Source organism: Apodemus sylvaticus, chromosome X, assembly GCF_947179515.1.
Source record: "Apodemus sylvaticus chromosome X, mApoSyl1.1, whole genome shotgun sequence".
NCBI classification, from domain to species: Eukaryota; Metazoa; Chordata; class Mammalia; order Rodentia; family Muridae; genus Apodemus; species Apodemus sylvaticus.
Genome location: NC_067495.1, coordinates 56561785 through 56577264, shown reverse-complemented (window position 1 = coordinate 56577264; position 15480 = coordinate 56561785). Strand labels below are relative to the sequence as shown.

The 15480-nt window shown below is 38.0% G+C and overlaps 1 protein-coding gene across 1 annotated transcript in view; it reads right to left on the bottom strand.

Annotated features, from left to right (window-relative positions):
* Positions 1-8476, bottom strand: part of Zc3h12b (zinc finger CCCH-type containing 12B) — a 35468-nt gene extending 26992 nt beyond the window's left edge. Inside the window, exon 1 of the mRNA XM_052171194.1 lies at positions 7729-8476. Coding sequence (XP_052027154.1) covers positions 7729-8330 — 602 coding nt within the window. The 5' untranslated portion in view covers positions 8331-8476. The remainder of the gene's footprint in view (positions 1-7728) is intronic.
* Between the last annotated feature and the right edge of the window lie 7004 nt (positions 8477-15480).

Here is a 15480-nt window from a genome sequence, read left to right as displayed (position 1 = left end):
AATTTAATACCTTTTTACTTGATTAAAATATAATTACTCTCTTATGTTATCTCTCTGGGAGCCTCTCTTTCTTCCCTCTAATCACTCATACACCCTTCACTCACTTTCAAATTCATAGTCTTTTATTCTTTAATTATTTTTACACATATATGTGAATAAATATATAAATTTAACCTGCTGAGTCTATTTAGTGTTGTGCAAATATACATACATACATACATATATATGTATATGTATATGTATATGTATATGTATATGTATATGTATATGTATATATATATATATATAAACATATTACACACTTGAGGTTGTATAACCATTTAGGGAGCTCATTTCTGGGGAAAATTAATTCTTCTTCTCTCAGCAAATTTTAATTGCCCATAGATCTTCATCTAATGATGAAGATACCTACAACTATCCCCCATCCATGTTGGCATGCTGACTGGTGTTGTCACTGTTCAGGTCTTGCTTAAGCACCCATACTGCTAAGATTTTCATTGATGTAGTTCACTATCCTATGTAGAAAACAACAATCTTGCAGCATATTTTTTGGATCTCTGGCTTTTGCCATTTATCTGCCACCCCTTCCATGATATTTCCTGATCCTTAGGTCTGGAGCTGTATCGTAGATTTATCCAGTGGGTCTCGAGTATCCCATAGATCTCTCTTAATTCTATTAAGTCTACAGTGAAGTTTTAGGATGAAGTTTGTTCATCTGGATGAGCTATCTTTTTATGAGAACAGGCTATGGTGATCTTCCACCATTATTGGATTGGGACCTCTCAGTTGCATTATGCTCATTATCTGTCTGATTTATGAAATAGGTTACATCAGTGATTGGTACATATTTACAAATGCATGTTTTCTTGATGGATAATTATTTTCATTAATATGTAGTAGCCTTCTTCATATCTTCTAATTTATTTTTATTTAATGTCTACTTTGTCAGATATGAGAACGGCTACTTCCTGCTCTCAGCTTCTACCTGCTCAGAATATCATTTCCTATTCTTTGATATTTGGTATGTGTGGATTTCTACCAATAAAACATGTTATTTACAGATATCAGATAAGTGGACCTTGCCTCTAAACCAATCTGCCTCTAAACCAATCGTTTACTTTGTTCTTTAAACTGGAGAGTTAAAACCATTTGTGTGCATGTGTGTGTGGGGGGGGGGACGGGACCATACACATGCCATAGCATCTATGTGGAGGACAGAGGCCAACTTGCAGAAGCCAGTTATCTTTTTACACCATATAGCCCTCTAAAGTCCTTCCTGTAGTGGATGTCCATATCCTTCCCTAGATTTGGAAGTTTTCTGCAATAATTAATTTTATAATTTAGGAAGATGTACTTATTTTATTATTATGATCATTTCTCCTGAATGACATGCATGCTTGATGCTTGCAGAAGTCAGAAAATGGCATTGGATCCTCTGGAACTGGAGTTATGGATGGTTGTAGGTCAATATGTGGGTCCTGGGAACTGAATTCAGGTCTCCAAGATCATCAAATATTCTTAACAGCTGAGATACCTCTGCAGCCCCTAATTTCTTAGTTTTGAAAAGATTTACTTTTTAAGTTTGTGTGTGTGTGTGTGTGTGTGTTCCTGTGAGGGTCAGAAGATGATGTCAGATCCCCTACCCTGAATGTATAGGTGGTTGTGAGTTGACTGATGTGGGTTCTAGAAACTGAACTCAGAACACCTGGAAGAGCAGTCAGTACCCTTCACTGATGAGATTTTTCTATATCCCATTCTTCCGTATTTTATTGAAAATGTGTTTCAAGCATGCAGTGTGTATTTTAGCTTCTTTTTCTACCCAGTGCATCCTTGTTTGCTGTCTTATATCCTGAAATTATGGAAAATGGTAGTTATGCTTACTCATTTTTTCTATTGTTGTCTGAACGTAATAATTCCTACTATTGCCTTCTGTTTTATCTAGATTATGAGTAATACATTCTGCTTTATTTTAACTTGATTTAGTTAGTTACTCTTTTCAATTATTTAGTCCATGTTTCTGATTTTCTGAAGCAACCCTTGAATTCAAAACTTCCTGTGATCGACTTAATTGACTTCCTTACTTTATTCATCTGTATGACGACTCATCCTTGGGGTCACTGGTCATTTTTCAAACTGAACTTTGACTTCTTTGTGTGGAAGACAATGGATTTAACCATTAGGCACTGTGGTCTTTCAAGAGTCATGTTTTCTTGCATTTTCCTATTTCTTGTGTTTTTTTAAAAAAAAGTTTTATTTATTTAATGCATGTGGGTACACTGTCACTGTCTTCAGACACACCAGAAGAGGGCATTGGATGCCCATTACAGATGGTTATGAGATACCATGTGGTTGCTGGGATTTGAACTCAGGACCTCTGGAAGAGCAGTTAGTGTTCTTAACCACTGAGCCATCTTTCCAGCCCCATCTTGTGTTTCTAAGTTGTGATTTGGGCATTTGTTGAGGTGAATGTCTCTTCTAGATTTATTTTGGGCATGTTTTACAGGTCAGCCTTATTTTGATGTCTCAACCATAACACTGAAAGAGAAGAAACCCAACTGCTGCTCTAGTAACACCACCAAACTAAGTTATAAGAAAAGCTACAATTTAAATTTACTAGAGGCCTGCTACATGCTAACAAGACTAGAAAATAAAATAGCAATGGTAATGGAGAACAAGCTGTGAAGTTATACATTCACTAGGAGAGATGTAATTTAAAAAAAGAAAATAATTTTATGAGATCCCATTTGTCAATTCTTGATCTTAGATGATAAGCTATTGGTGTTCTGTTCAGGAACTTTTCCTGTGCCTATGCCCTCAAGGGTTTTCCCCAGTTTCTTTTCTATTAGTTTCAGTGTGACTGGTTTTATGTGAAGGTCCTTGATCCACTTGGAGTTGAGCTTAGTACATGGAGAAAAGAATGGATCAATTCGCATTCTTCTGCATGCTGACCTCCAGTTGAACCAGCACCACATTTGTTGAAAAGGCTATCTTTTTTCCACTGGATGTTTTCAGCTCCTTTGTCGAAGATCAAGTGACCATAGGTGTGTGGATTCATTTCTGGGTCTTCAATTCTATTCCATTGGTCCACTTGCCTGTCACTGTGCCAATACCATGCAGTTTTTAACACTATTGCTCTGTAGTATTGCTTGAGGTCTGGGATACTAATTCCCCCAGAAGTTCTTTTACTGTGGAGAATAGTATTAGCTATCCTGGATTTTTTGTTATTCCAGATAAATTTGAGAATTGCTTTTTCTAACTCTGTGAAGAACTGAGTTGGGATTTTGATGGGGATTGCATTGAATCTAAATTACAAAGTTTCTGTAAGGCAAAGGACACCATCAAAAGGACAAAATGGCAACCAACAAATTGGGAAAAGATCTTCACCAATCCTGCATCCGATAGAGGGTTAATATCCAATATATACAAAGAACTCAAGAAGTTAGACCCCAGGGAACCAAATAACCCTATTAAAAATGGGGTACAGACCTAAACAAAGAATTTTCACCTGAAGAAATTCAGATGGCCGAGAAGCACCTTAAGAAATGCTCAACATCATTAGCCATTAGGTAAATGCAAATCAAAACAACCCTGAGATTTCACCTCACACCAGTCAGAATGGTTAGGGTTAAAAACTCAGGAGACAGCAGGTGTTGGTGAGGATGTGGAGAAAGAGGAACATTCCTTCACTGCTGGTGGGATTGTAAGATGGTACAACCACTATGGAAATCAGTCTGGTGGTTCCTAAGAAAACTGGGTATGACACTTCTGGAGGACCCTGCTATACCTCTCCTGGGCATATATCCAGAGGATTCCCCACCATGTAATAAGGATACATGCTCCACTATGTTCATAGAAGCCTTATTTATAATAGCCAGAAGCTGGAAAGAACCCAGATATCCCTCAATGGAGGAATGGATACAGAAAATGTGGTATATATACACAATGGAGTACTATTCAGCAATTAAAAACAATGAATTCATGAATTTTTTAGGCAAATGGATGAAACTGGAAAATATCATCCTAATCGAGGTAATGCAATCACAAAAGAACACACATGGAATGCAATCATTGATAAGTGGATATTAATTAGCCCTGAAGCTCTGAATACTGAAGATACAATTAGCATATCAAATGATTCCCATGAAGAAGGAAGAAGAGGGCCCTAATCCTGTAAATGCTTGAGCCAGCATTGTAGGGGAGTACCAGGACAGAGAAAAGGGAGGGGGAAAGATAGGAGAATGGATAGAGAGAAGAGGACTTATGGAACATATGGGGAGGGGGGAACTGGGAAAGAGGAAAGCTTTTGGATTGTAAACAAAGAATATAGAAAATAAAAATATATATTTAAAAAAAAGAAAATAAGGAATGTAGGCATGGAAAACAAAAAGGAAAGAACATGTGTTAAATAAAAGAAAGAATATTTAAAAAAAAAAAAGGAGAATATGAACTTGCTGAACCATGTCTCAAGCCACATCTGCAACACTTTACTGAGAAATGGAATGAATTCAAATGTAATGACTAAATTTTAGGGTAGAGAAAATTTCAGAAGGGTGCATCATTCAGGCTGCAGCATAGTCACTGTTCACTGAACTTAAGATACAAGGAAAGCAGGTGGCGTGGCTACCTCAGGGGTTAAGCGTACTTGCTGCTCTTGCAGATGACTGGAGTTCAGTTCCCAGCACTAAAGTTGTGCTGCTTCCAACTGTGTATAACTTCAGCTCCAGGTGATCCAATGTCCTCTTCTAGCCTCCATGGGCTCACACATTCATATACACATGTATACTTGAACACATACAAACAACCAAATCTTTTAAAAAAAGAAGGAAATGTAGAGCAGACAGGTATGAAAAATACTAAGTTTGTTCACGAAATGAGAGTAGGTTTAAAGTTGTGGAGAAGGAAGATGAAGCATCTGTAACTGTTAGAGATTAGAGACATTAAAGAAAAGTCTCCCTTGAATAAGAAAGGGTTTATTTTTTTAATGTCAAAGTTACATGTTGTGACAACATTAAAACATTTGTGAGGAGAGAGCTTAAACTAAAAATGCAGCTGAAGGGTTTCTCTGCTCAAAAATAATTGTCTAGGAAAGTGTTTTTCCAGGTTCAGCAATGAAGGCATACAAAGGCTAATACTGCTGTGATAGAAGTGAGCAAGACTCTTGACATCCCAGTTGAACTTGGAAGCATCTTACCCATGGTGATACTTTTACAGACATATGAAATGAAAGACATGGAAGTCATCAAGTCTTGTGCCAGCATTCCTGAGAGGTGTTGAGACCAGGCAATCTACTTGTAAGGGGTCCCTAAAAGTTCATTTCAGGAAACTGGGAAAGTGAAGTGTAAGTTGCAATGAAAACTCCAGGATTTTGGAGGTGCTGGTACAATAAGACCTCTACTGAGAAAATCTGAAGGTATCCATGGAGTCATTATAAATGGATATGTGTTACAGGGAACAGACATGGAGGAGTAGAGATTCTGAAGATTATTGGAACCCAGACGACATCATCAAAAGTCCCAGATACGACACATCAAGGTGTAGGATACCCCTAATAGGTTTTGCTTTTGCTGAATCTGAATTGTCCTTGCTATTATCAAATTCCTCTCTTTTGGAATGGGCTTGTTTATTCTGGAGCCTTGTAGGTTGGGAGTATGTAACTGGCTTTCTAATTTTATAGATATTCAGTTAAGAGATTCCCTTGAGTATTAGAAAAGATCTTATACTCTAGAATGTGCTGGGTTGGACTAAACGCACTTGAAACAGAGTCTTTAGAGTCCTGAGCTAGAATGTTATGGTCTAAAGTTATGTATTTGGGAATAAAATTGAATGGTAGAGTTGTAAACACTTTGTCACCTTGATCGAAATTGGAATTTCCATGAGTATATACCTCTGGCGCTGTCTGTGAGGTTGCTCCTAAAAAGGTTTAACTATCAAAGAAAGACCCATCCTGAGTGAAGTGCAGACCCAGACTGAACAAAAGGAGAAATGCAGCTGAACAGCAGCATTCATCTTTTTGTGCTTTCAGAGTGTGAATGCAGTGTGACCAGTTGCCTTAGGTTTCTGCCTCCATACCTTCCTAAGCATGATGGGCTGTGCCGTCAAACTGTGCCCAAACAAGGACTTCTTAAGCTCTTTTGTAGGTAGTTTATCATATAAATTAGAAAAATAACTAATAAATTCTCCTCCTTCTTTCCGCCTCTCAATGGTTCACTTCCTCCCAATAGCCTCCCCTTTTTCTGTGGTGGAACACCCCACACCATGTATACATATATGTATATATTTAAACTTAAGTTCTGCATATAAGAGAAAAATGTGATCTTTTTTTTTTTCCATTTCAGTTTAGACCTGTTCCTTCTCCCTCATACTTTTTCTACCTCTGTGTCATATATAATATTTATGCTTTTGTATCTATACTAGACACAAAAGAAAAAAGTCACCATTTTTTTCTTCCCAAATCTGAGTTATTTTACTTAAAATGAGAAATTTCTGGCTCAATTTCCTTCAAACAAAACACCTTTCTGTATATACCAGAACTTCCTTCTCCGTTAAGTCTACGGGCATTGAGACTGGGTGCATTGTATATCTTGACTCTTCTGAATAGTGCACCAAGAAACATGCAAGTGTCTCTGTGGCATTCTTGGATCCTTCGGTCATGCATCCGGGACTAGTATACTTTGACTACATGCTAGTTCTAGTTTTAGTTTTTGAGGAATCAGCACCCTGACTCTCATAGTGATGACAGTCTCACCAGGAGTCAGTGTATTAGGTTCCTGTTGTTATTATAACAAATCACTACATGTATAGAAATGACTAATTTATAGTTTGAGATCAGAAATCTAAAGTCAAAGTTTTGGCAAGTCTGCTTTCTTTCTTCAGGCTTAAGATGTTTCCTAACAGTTTTCAGCTTTTCGATTCTACCTTCAGTCTTGTGCTCATGGCCCTCCTCTTACACTCTTTCTCATTGCTGTAGCATGTCTTGCTATTTATTCTGATCCTGGTGCCTTCCTCTAGCAGCAACTCTTGGCTACTTTTAATCATACAAGGTAACATTCCCCAGCTCAAACTTCTTAAGTTAAAGACATATATTAGGTATGTTTTACTATTTAACAGGCATCAGATATATCTGAATATCTTAGTGGGGTAAATATTTATCCTACCATGGATAATCATCAAGTTTAGAAAAATCACAGAGATGTAGGTGGTACATCTTTAAGGGTATGAAGATAAGGAGAGTGTAATTTCTAGGTTGGGAAAGGACATGAATACAGGTAGTGGATATAGAAACCAGCATAATTTACAAGACCATTGAAGAGACTAAGATAAATTATGCAATTAAGTAGGAGGAGAAAAGTCCAGATCACACTTTTGCCTTGAAGGCAGAAAGAAAGATCCCAGTGTTGTGTATTAGTGATTGGGGGTTATAGAAACTTTCTAAGTGAGAGTTTAACTGGCAATGTGTAAGCAGTGGTTTTGAAGATGATCAGTCAGAATAGGACATTGACATTAACTATTTTGACTCTGTTGAAGCATCACTAATATCTTTCATCAAAAATAATTGAAGATAAATTGGTAGGAATTCCAAAAGAAAATTGAAAGGCAAAGGAAGGATAATTATAGACTCTATCCACCTATAGGAATGTAAGACACAAACAACAAAGACCTTCTTATGGTGCTTTGTAATAGAAGACAATTTCTATTTTAGAAGGAGTGGAAAAAATACATGAGGCTTACCTCATTGCCACATTACTTCCATCAATAACAATTGGTCTTAAATTATCACTATTGTCTATTTCATCTTCAAGAGACAATTCAGGGCTTGCAATCTCTCTGGAGCTAGCTCCTCGTGGCAATAACAGACTCAAGTTGACTTGCGCTTCTGAATCACCTTTGTTTCCAAGTCTGACAAGCTCTGCTAATACATCATTAATAAGTGATTCTGGGCCTAGTTTATTAAGCACTGATTGAATTTGTTCTTCTGCATAACCCAACTTTAGAGCAAAATCCATTTTGGCTTGGTATTCTTTCTCCAAGTCTAGCTTTCCATCCTGTAAAATGCTGCTCTGGGAAAAGCTTGGCCGGTCCAGGCAGGGTGACCGACAGAGTGGACGATGTGGCTTAGAGGGCATCTCTTTCTTCTTCAGCGGAATATCTAAAGATTGGTAGCTGTTGTCACTCTTAAAGCTCATCTGTTCAGGGTCACTCTCAGAGTTCACCCATTCTTCAGGGTCAGCATTGCCTCGGTCTGTGCTGTCCTCCTGCTTTGGCTGTTGCTTCTCTTCCCTGGAAGCGCTCTTCTCCATTTTTGGTGTCTCCGCTGCAGCTGTGGCCGTCATCCCGTTCACTGGGTGCTCTGAGATCTAATCAGCTATTTTTCTTTTTAACTTGCTTGGAATCCATGTACAGTGGCATCCCTGTAGAGTAGAATGCTGGGGGAGCAATGCTGCAAGAATTTGTCTGTTTGGTTTTGTATGTTCAGATGCTAGCAGTCTCTACAAATAAACACATATGGCATAATCATATATAGTAACATTCTGGGAAAACTACAAAATATACAGTTTTTCCCTCAGAAATTATAGATTCTCTTGAATTTGACTTCCCTGTTTACAATGGTATAAAGAGTCATTAATTCCAATAGTTCTAGATGAAATTTCAGTAGGGGTGATAAAACTATAACCCCTAAAACCATAGTTAAAATTATAATTATAAATTTGAGAGAAATTGTACTCTATCAGTTTTGTGTGTGTGTGTGTGTGTGTGTGTGTGTGTGTTAACAAGACTTGTTTTCTTTCTGGGAAAGTATTTCTAGGTACACAACAGATCCATCTTGTCAAGACTGCAATCTACTCCTGAAAAGCATATTCTCATTTATAAAATATTAAGAATCTCATTTTCTAGAGAAACTGAATAGAGATTAAAATTGCTTTTAGACAACTAAAGTATCATGCAAGGGAAACATTACAACGACATGTTCTAGATGTGAGAAAGTGTGTGGGTATACATGTGTGCAAACTCATTCATTACTTTATCTGCTACCTCTTTCACTCAATGTAAGTGGTAAACAAAAGGAGCAAAGCAGATATGTATAGTGATGCATACCTCAAGTTCCATTAATTCAGGAGGCTGAGACAGGAGGTTCCCTTGAGCCTCGGGAGACATATCCCTCCCCATAGGCAACAGAGGGAGACCCTGTAAAATAGAAAAAAAATCAACTCAACTTGTTTGATAAACATTAAAATATTAATTATAGAAGAGGATTAGATGCAATTTTATTTCTAATTTCTCATATACATACTCCATCTGTCCTAGAAGTTTTCAGTTTGTTTGTTTATTTATTTATTTATTTATTTATTTATTTATTTTATTTCATGTTTTGGGATTTGAGTTTTTCTTTTTTTTTCCATTTTTTTATTCGATATATTTTTATTTACATTTCAAATGATTTCCCCTTTCCTAGCCCCCCCACTCCCAGAAAGTCCCATAAGTCCCCTTCTCTCCCCCTGTCCTCCCACCCACCCCTTCCCACTTCCCTGTTCTGGTTTTGCTGAATAATGCTTCATTGAGTCTTTCCAGAACAAGGGGCCACTCTTCCTTTCTTCTTGTACCTCATTTGATGTATGGATTATGTTTTGGGTAATCCAGGTTGATTTGAGTTTTTCTTATGTGTGAAGTAAAGATGTTAATTGATATCTCACAGAATAATTATAAGGATTACATGAAAAGAGTGATGAAGATAACTTAGAAAAGTCAATAGAATGCAGTAAATTTCAACATACATAAAGGACGCTACAGATTCCACAGTGAGCAAGGTTTTTCTTTGGGACAGTGTCCCACACTATAGCCCAGGCTGGCTTTGAACTCATAGAAATCCTCTGGTTCAGCTTCCTGAGTAGCAAGATTATAAATGTAAGTTACTACATCTGTTTCAGAGTTGTTTTCTTTTTATATTTTTATTTAATATTTGAAAAGTTTCTCACCACGTAGCTTGGCTATTCTTGAACTTGTTATGTAGACCAGGATGGCCTTGAACTCATAGAAATTCACAAGCCTCTATCTGCCTAGTTCTGGAATAAAAAGCATGTACAAGTAGTGAAGAGATACTACACTCCTGCTATCTTAAGAAGTTTGAAAACATACATACGTGTTTTCCTGGACAGCTCTCAGTCTGTGCCTATTATTCTGGTATAATTAGTGAAATCCCCTCTTTCTCAGTTCACATTGTGGTTGCTCACAGCCATCTTAACTTCAGTTCCAGGGATTTTGATGCCTCTTCTAACCTCCATAGGCATTCATTCAGTGAACAAATAAAAATGAAGGCAAATACTCATGCACATAAAATAAAAATAAATAAATATTTGAAAAATACTGTGACTGTATTGGTCAATCTTCTACTGTTTTGAAGAAATACCATGACCAAGAAAACTCTTATAAAGGAAAATAATTGGGGCTTACTTACAATTTCAGAGGTTTAGTCTACCATCATGGTAGGGATCTTGGTGGCACACAGGCAGGCATTGTGCCAAAGATGTAGCTAAGAGTTCTATATCTGGATCCCAAAGCAGCAGAAAGAGAGAGCCTCTGGGCCTGGCTTGGGCTTCTAAAACTCCAAAGCCCACCCCTACTGACACACTTTCTCCAACAAGGCCATACCTATCCTAACAAGGACACATATCCTAATCTGCCAGTACATGAGCCTATGGAGGTCGTTTTTTATTCAAACCACTACATTAAACTCCTGACCCCCTATAGACTTGTAGCTGTATCATAATGCAAAATGCAGCTAGTCAAACTTCAAAAGTTCCCATAGTCTACCACAGGTTTCTAGCAGAAGTCATGGCCCAAATTAAATCTGGGTTAAATATCTGGATCAAAAATGTGTCTTTCTACCTCAAAGATTCAGATTAAAAGTAGATAAAAATCTCTCACAGGTGTGCCCTCCAATTTTGGGTTTTAGTTAATTATAGATGTAGTTAAGTTGACAACCAAGAATAGCTATTAGAGGGACAGATTCTGTTTAAATGGGGGTTTGATATAGATATAAAAATGAGTATCTGAATATAAATTGTGCCTAAATAGTTACTTAAAAGCCTATGGGGTTATGAGGTATACTTGAAGAAAATAGTAACAACTCCTGGACAACAAAAAAGTCTTTAAAATTATAAATATGTAAAAATCAATATGATAGAATGATTTGGTGAACATCACATGCATAATATTACTAGTGAGGAATGATAAATGAAAACATTGAGGATGGCTTTGAAAGGCTCATGAATGGGAGAAGAACTTAAATGATATTTTAGCTACAACTTGTAGCAGGAATTAAAAAAAGAATTGTATTTCATTGCTATTGAGTTGAAGAAAATCACAAATAATCAAAGACTGGCATAGTTTTGAAAATCAAATTAGTTCAATGAAATTGTACAACTGGATTAATTTGCTTTAGAAATTAAAAGATTTGCCACCAGATACCTATAACTTGGTTAAGATCATCCTGAGTCAGGTAACTAGACCCAAAAGGACATACATGGTATGTACTCACTAATAAGTGGATATCAGCCAAAAAAAAAAAAGTTTACAGAACTCAAGAAGGTTAACAAGCTGAAAGGCCCAAGTGAGGATACCTCAATCCCACTTGGGAGGTAGAAAAAAGCAATCATGGGAGGCAAAGGGAGTGAAGGAGGGAGGGACTGGGATAGGAGAGGGGAGGGAAAGGGGAAAAGGGGAACATTATCAGGTATGGGTGTGTGTGTGTGTGTGTGACAGGAGTGAAGCCCTGAGGGCCAGCAGAAAGAATGGAAACGGGCAACCTCAGGAGGTGGGACGTAGGGGGACCCTCCAGAATGTACCAGAGACCTGGGAGGTGAGAGATGCTCAGGTCTCAAAGGGAGGGACCTTAGATGAAATGGCTGACAGTGGGGAGAGGGAACTCCTAGAGTTCACCTCCAGTAGAAAGACAGGACATCAAGTGAGGGATGGGGTTGAAATGCCACAGTCAAAACTCTGACCCAGAACTGTTCCTGTCTGAAAGAACTGTAGGGACAAAAATGGTGAAGAGATTGAGGGAAAGGAGGACCAGTGACAGGCTCAAACTGGGATCCAGGTCAAGGGAAGGCTCCAAGGCCTGACACTATTAATGATGCTATGATGTGCTTATAGACAGGAGGCTAGCATGGCTGCCCTCTGAGAGGCCCAGCAAGCAGTTGAAAGAGTCAGATGCAAATACTTATACCCAACCAATGGACAGAAGCTGGGATCCCTAAGTTGAATTAGAGAAAAGCTGGAAGAGGCTAAGGAGGAGGGTGACCCCATAGGTAGACTAGCAATCTCAACTAACCCACACCCCTGAGATCTCTCAGACACTGAGCCACCAACCAGGCAGCATACAGTAGCTGGTCTGAGGCCTCTGACATATTCAGCAGAAGACTTCCAGGTCTGGCCTCAGTGAGAGAAGAAGGATCTAACCCTTGAGAGACTTGAGGCCCCAGGGAGTGGGGAGGTTTGGTAAGGTGGCAGTAGATGGGGTGGGGACATCCTCTTGGAGATGGGGGGGAGGGGGAATGGGATGAGGAACAGTCAGTGGGCAGACCAGGAAGGGGAAAATGACCCAACTTTAAAAAAATAACAACAACAACAATAATAATAATAAAGAAAATGTAAAAAGTAATATAATTAAAGCTAGATGATCTAGTATATATTCCTGGCATTCAGAGAATCAATGGGAAAGATACTGCTTCAAAAGAACAACAAAATAAGTACAGGTGAAATAGTGATCATTTGCAACTTATTCTAAAGCAGCAGAGAAAAAACATAAGCTGGCAAACATTCCAAATACCATCTCATGGAAATTTCATCAAGCCAAAAGGCCAGTTTTCTACTTTCTTCTCCTAACCACAAAGCTTTCATTTTGTAACAAAATTCATCATGTTTGCATTTGCACAGAGCAGTTTTCCATTCTCAGCTTTACCTTATTCCATTTCAAAATGTGGTACACAATGCTCACTGAAATAGAACCATCTTGCCATGTTTATTAAACTAAAATAGTTAAATGCTAAAATAATGTCCAATAGCCGTATAGAGTAGAGCTATCCAGAAACAACCAAATAGTAATCTTGATTGTCTTCAAGTGGCTAAGTTGCTTCCTTGTTTTGTAAGGATGCATGTTAATTAGTAAGTTAATTTCACTATATACCTTCATCCAAAACAGAGTTTGAACAGAATTACTCTGTATGGATTATTAAAGAAAATCTAAGAAATCTAAGTGCTAGGCATGGGTTACCACCCTACAAGTTATTGATTAGGAAGGGACAATAGAACTTCATAATACTATGTTACTGCCCTTGCTCTTGGTTGCCCAGAGTAAATAAATGATAAGGCCTTATTGATGAAAACAAAACATACTTTGGTAGCAGAACATAGAGAAACCAATTTGGAACTGGAACATACCATGTTAAATGAGATTCAGAGAGACAAAAATAACATGGTTTGTCTCATAGGCAGATGCTAGCTTCTAAATTTTATATGTTTATTTATGTGGCAGTCTGTGTGGAGCCCAGGAAAGGGAATAAAAGGGGCTTTAAGTGAGGGGAATCATAGTATATTATGTGATATGAAAGTGGAAGGGGAAAAATTGGTGGTATACAGGTTTCAATGAAGCCTGAGAACATGGAGATGGAGGAACAAAGGGGATTAACCCAAACTAAAACTGTATGAACATAAGCAATCCTGTTACTTAGTAAGGAAATTAAAAATAAAAGTCAAATATGGCAAAACTAACGGTGTGCTCTAAAAATATAAATTATTCGGAGAAAATGTGGCTATGCTGGGCGGTGGTGGCACAGGCCTTTAATCCCAGCACTCTTGCAGGCAGAGGCAGGTGGATTTCTGAGTTTGAGGCCAGCCTGGTCTACAGAGTGAGTTCCAGGACAGCCAGGGCTACACAGAGAAACCCTGTCTCGAAAAAAAAAAAAAAAAGAAAGAAAGAAAAAGATAATGTGGCTATATTAAATGAATGAAATAAAGGATATAGAAAAAGGTAACTACATACAAGGAAAGTTTAAATAATGGGAGGGAAAGAAAGTAGTGGAAATGACTGTTAGGGAAGGGAAGGGAAAATAACAAGATATACAAATTACATAATAAGAGTCTCTCTTGGTCTTTTGTTCTCATTTGTTGTGTTTGTGTGCTGTAATTTTTCTAATGTAGGGTGAATGACTGATGCTTCCCCCCACATACTGAGATTTTTCTGTGAATTCTTCCAAATTTGTCCTGTTGCCTGTGGTCTCAGCTACAGAAGAAATGGAGGATGCCCCAGAGTAGGGGAATCGATGGATGTAGGAGTGGAGAGGTTGGAGGAACACCCTCGTAGAAGCAGGGGGAGGGAGGATGGGATAGGGGGTTTGCAGGAAGGTGGGGAACCAGGAAAGGGGATAATATTTGAAATGCAAATAGAGCTGGCTGGAGATGGGGCCAAAAGCTGATGACTTTTGGCAATCAACTCTTTGTTATTCTGGGGTCAAAAGCAGCCGGCTTCTGGCAATTAACTCCTGCTGATAGCAGCAGGGGGAAAGAATTTGTTACTTGGATTGATTTCTCTTTGACTCAGGCCTCTCTCTGGTCAGGCAAGAGCCAGAGAGAAAAGAAAGGGAAAAAAGTGAGAACGTTCAAGCACACACACACAACACACACACACACACACACACACACGAACACACACACGAACACACACACACGAACACACACACACACACACACACACACACACACGCGCGCGCACAGTAGATGAAGATGATGGCTGAACCTTTGCTTTATTGTAAACTTTCTCAGGATAATTGATCACATGGTTTTCTAAGCATTTTTAGATTCCATAAATTCATACTAAGTTTAAATCAATAGCTCAAAGCTGGGCGGTGGTAGTACATGCCTTTAATCCCAGCTCTTGGGAGACAGAGGCAGGCAGATTTCTGAGTTTGAGGCCAGCCTGGTCTACAGAGTGAGTTCCAGGACAGCCAGGGCTCGAAAAAAACAAAAATAAATAAATAAATAAATAAATAGACAAAAAATTAAAAAATAAATAGTTCATGTCATAGATCAGTAAGATGTAAGAAGTTACAGCAGAATTGTTTATATGTCTTTCCATTAAGACTAACACTTGATTAAACAGTCATTATGCTATTAGCTCCATTATAAGTTCATTATAAGTTTAAAGCAATACTTTTTATTTTATATGTTAGCAACGTTTTTTCAAGAGACAAAATCTCTGCCTTGTGCCTTATTATTTTGAAGTCTTGTATAGATAAATTAGGATATAATCAGACTGCAGTGAGAATCAGCATCACAACACTGGCTCCCTTTCAGCCACTTCAGTTCCTTCCCATTCTATCACACTGCCTTAACTTGATGAACCTGTAAGTCTTTTGTTATATAACTTCTGCCCCATACTTTCTTTTTTTCTTTTCTAAACAAAAATAGTGACATGAATTGTTATGA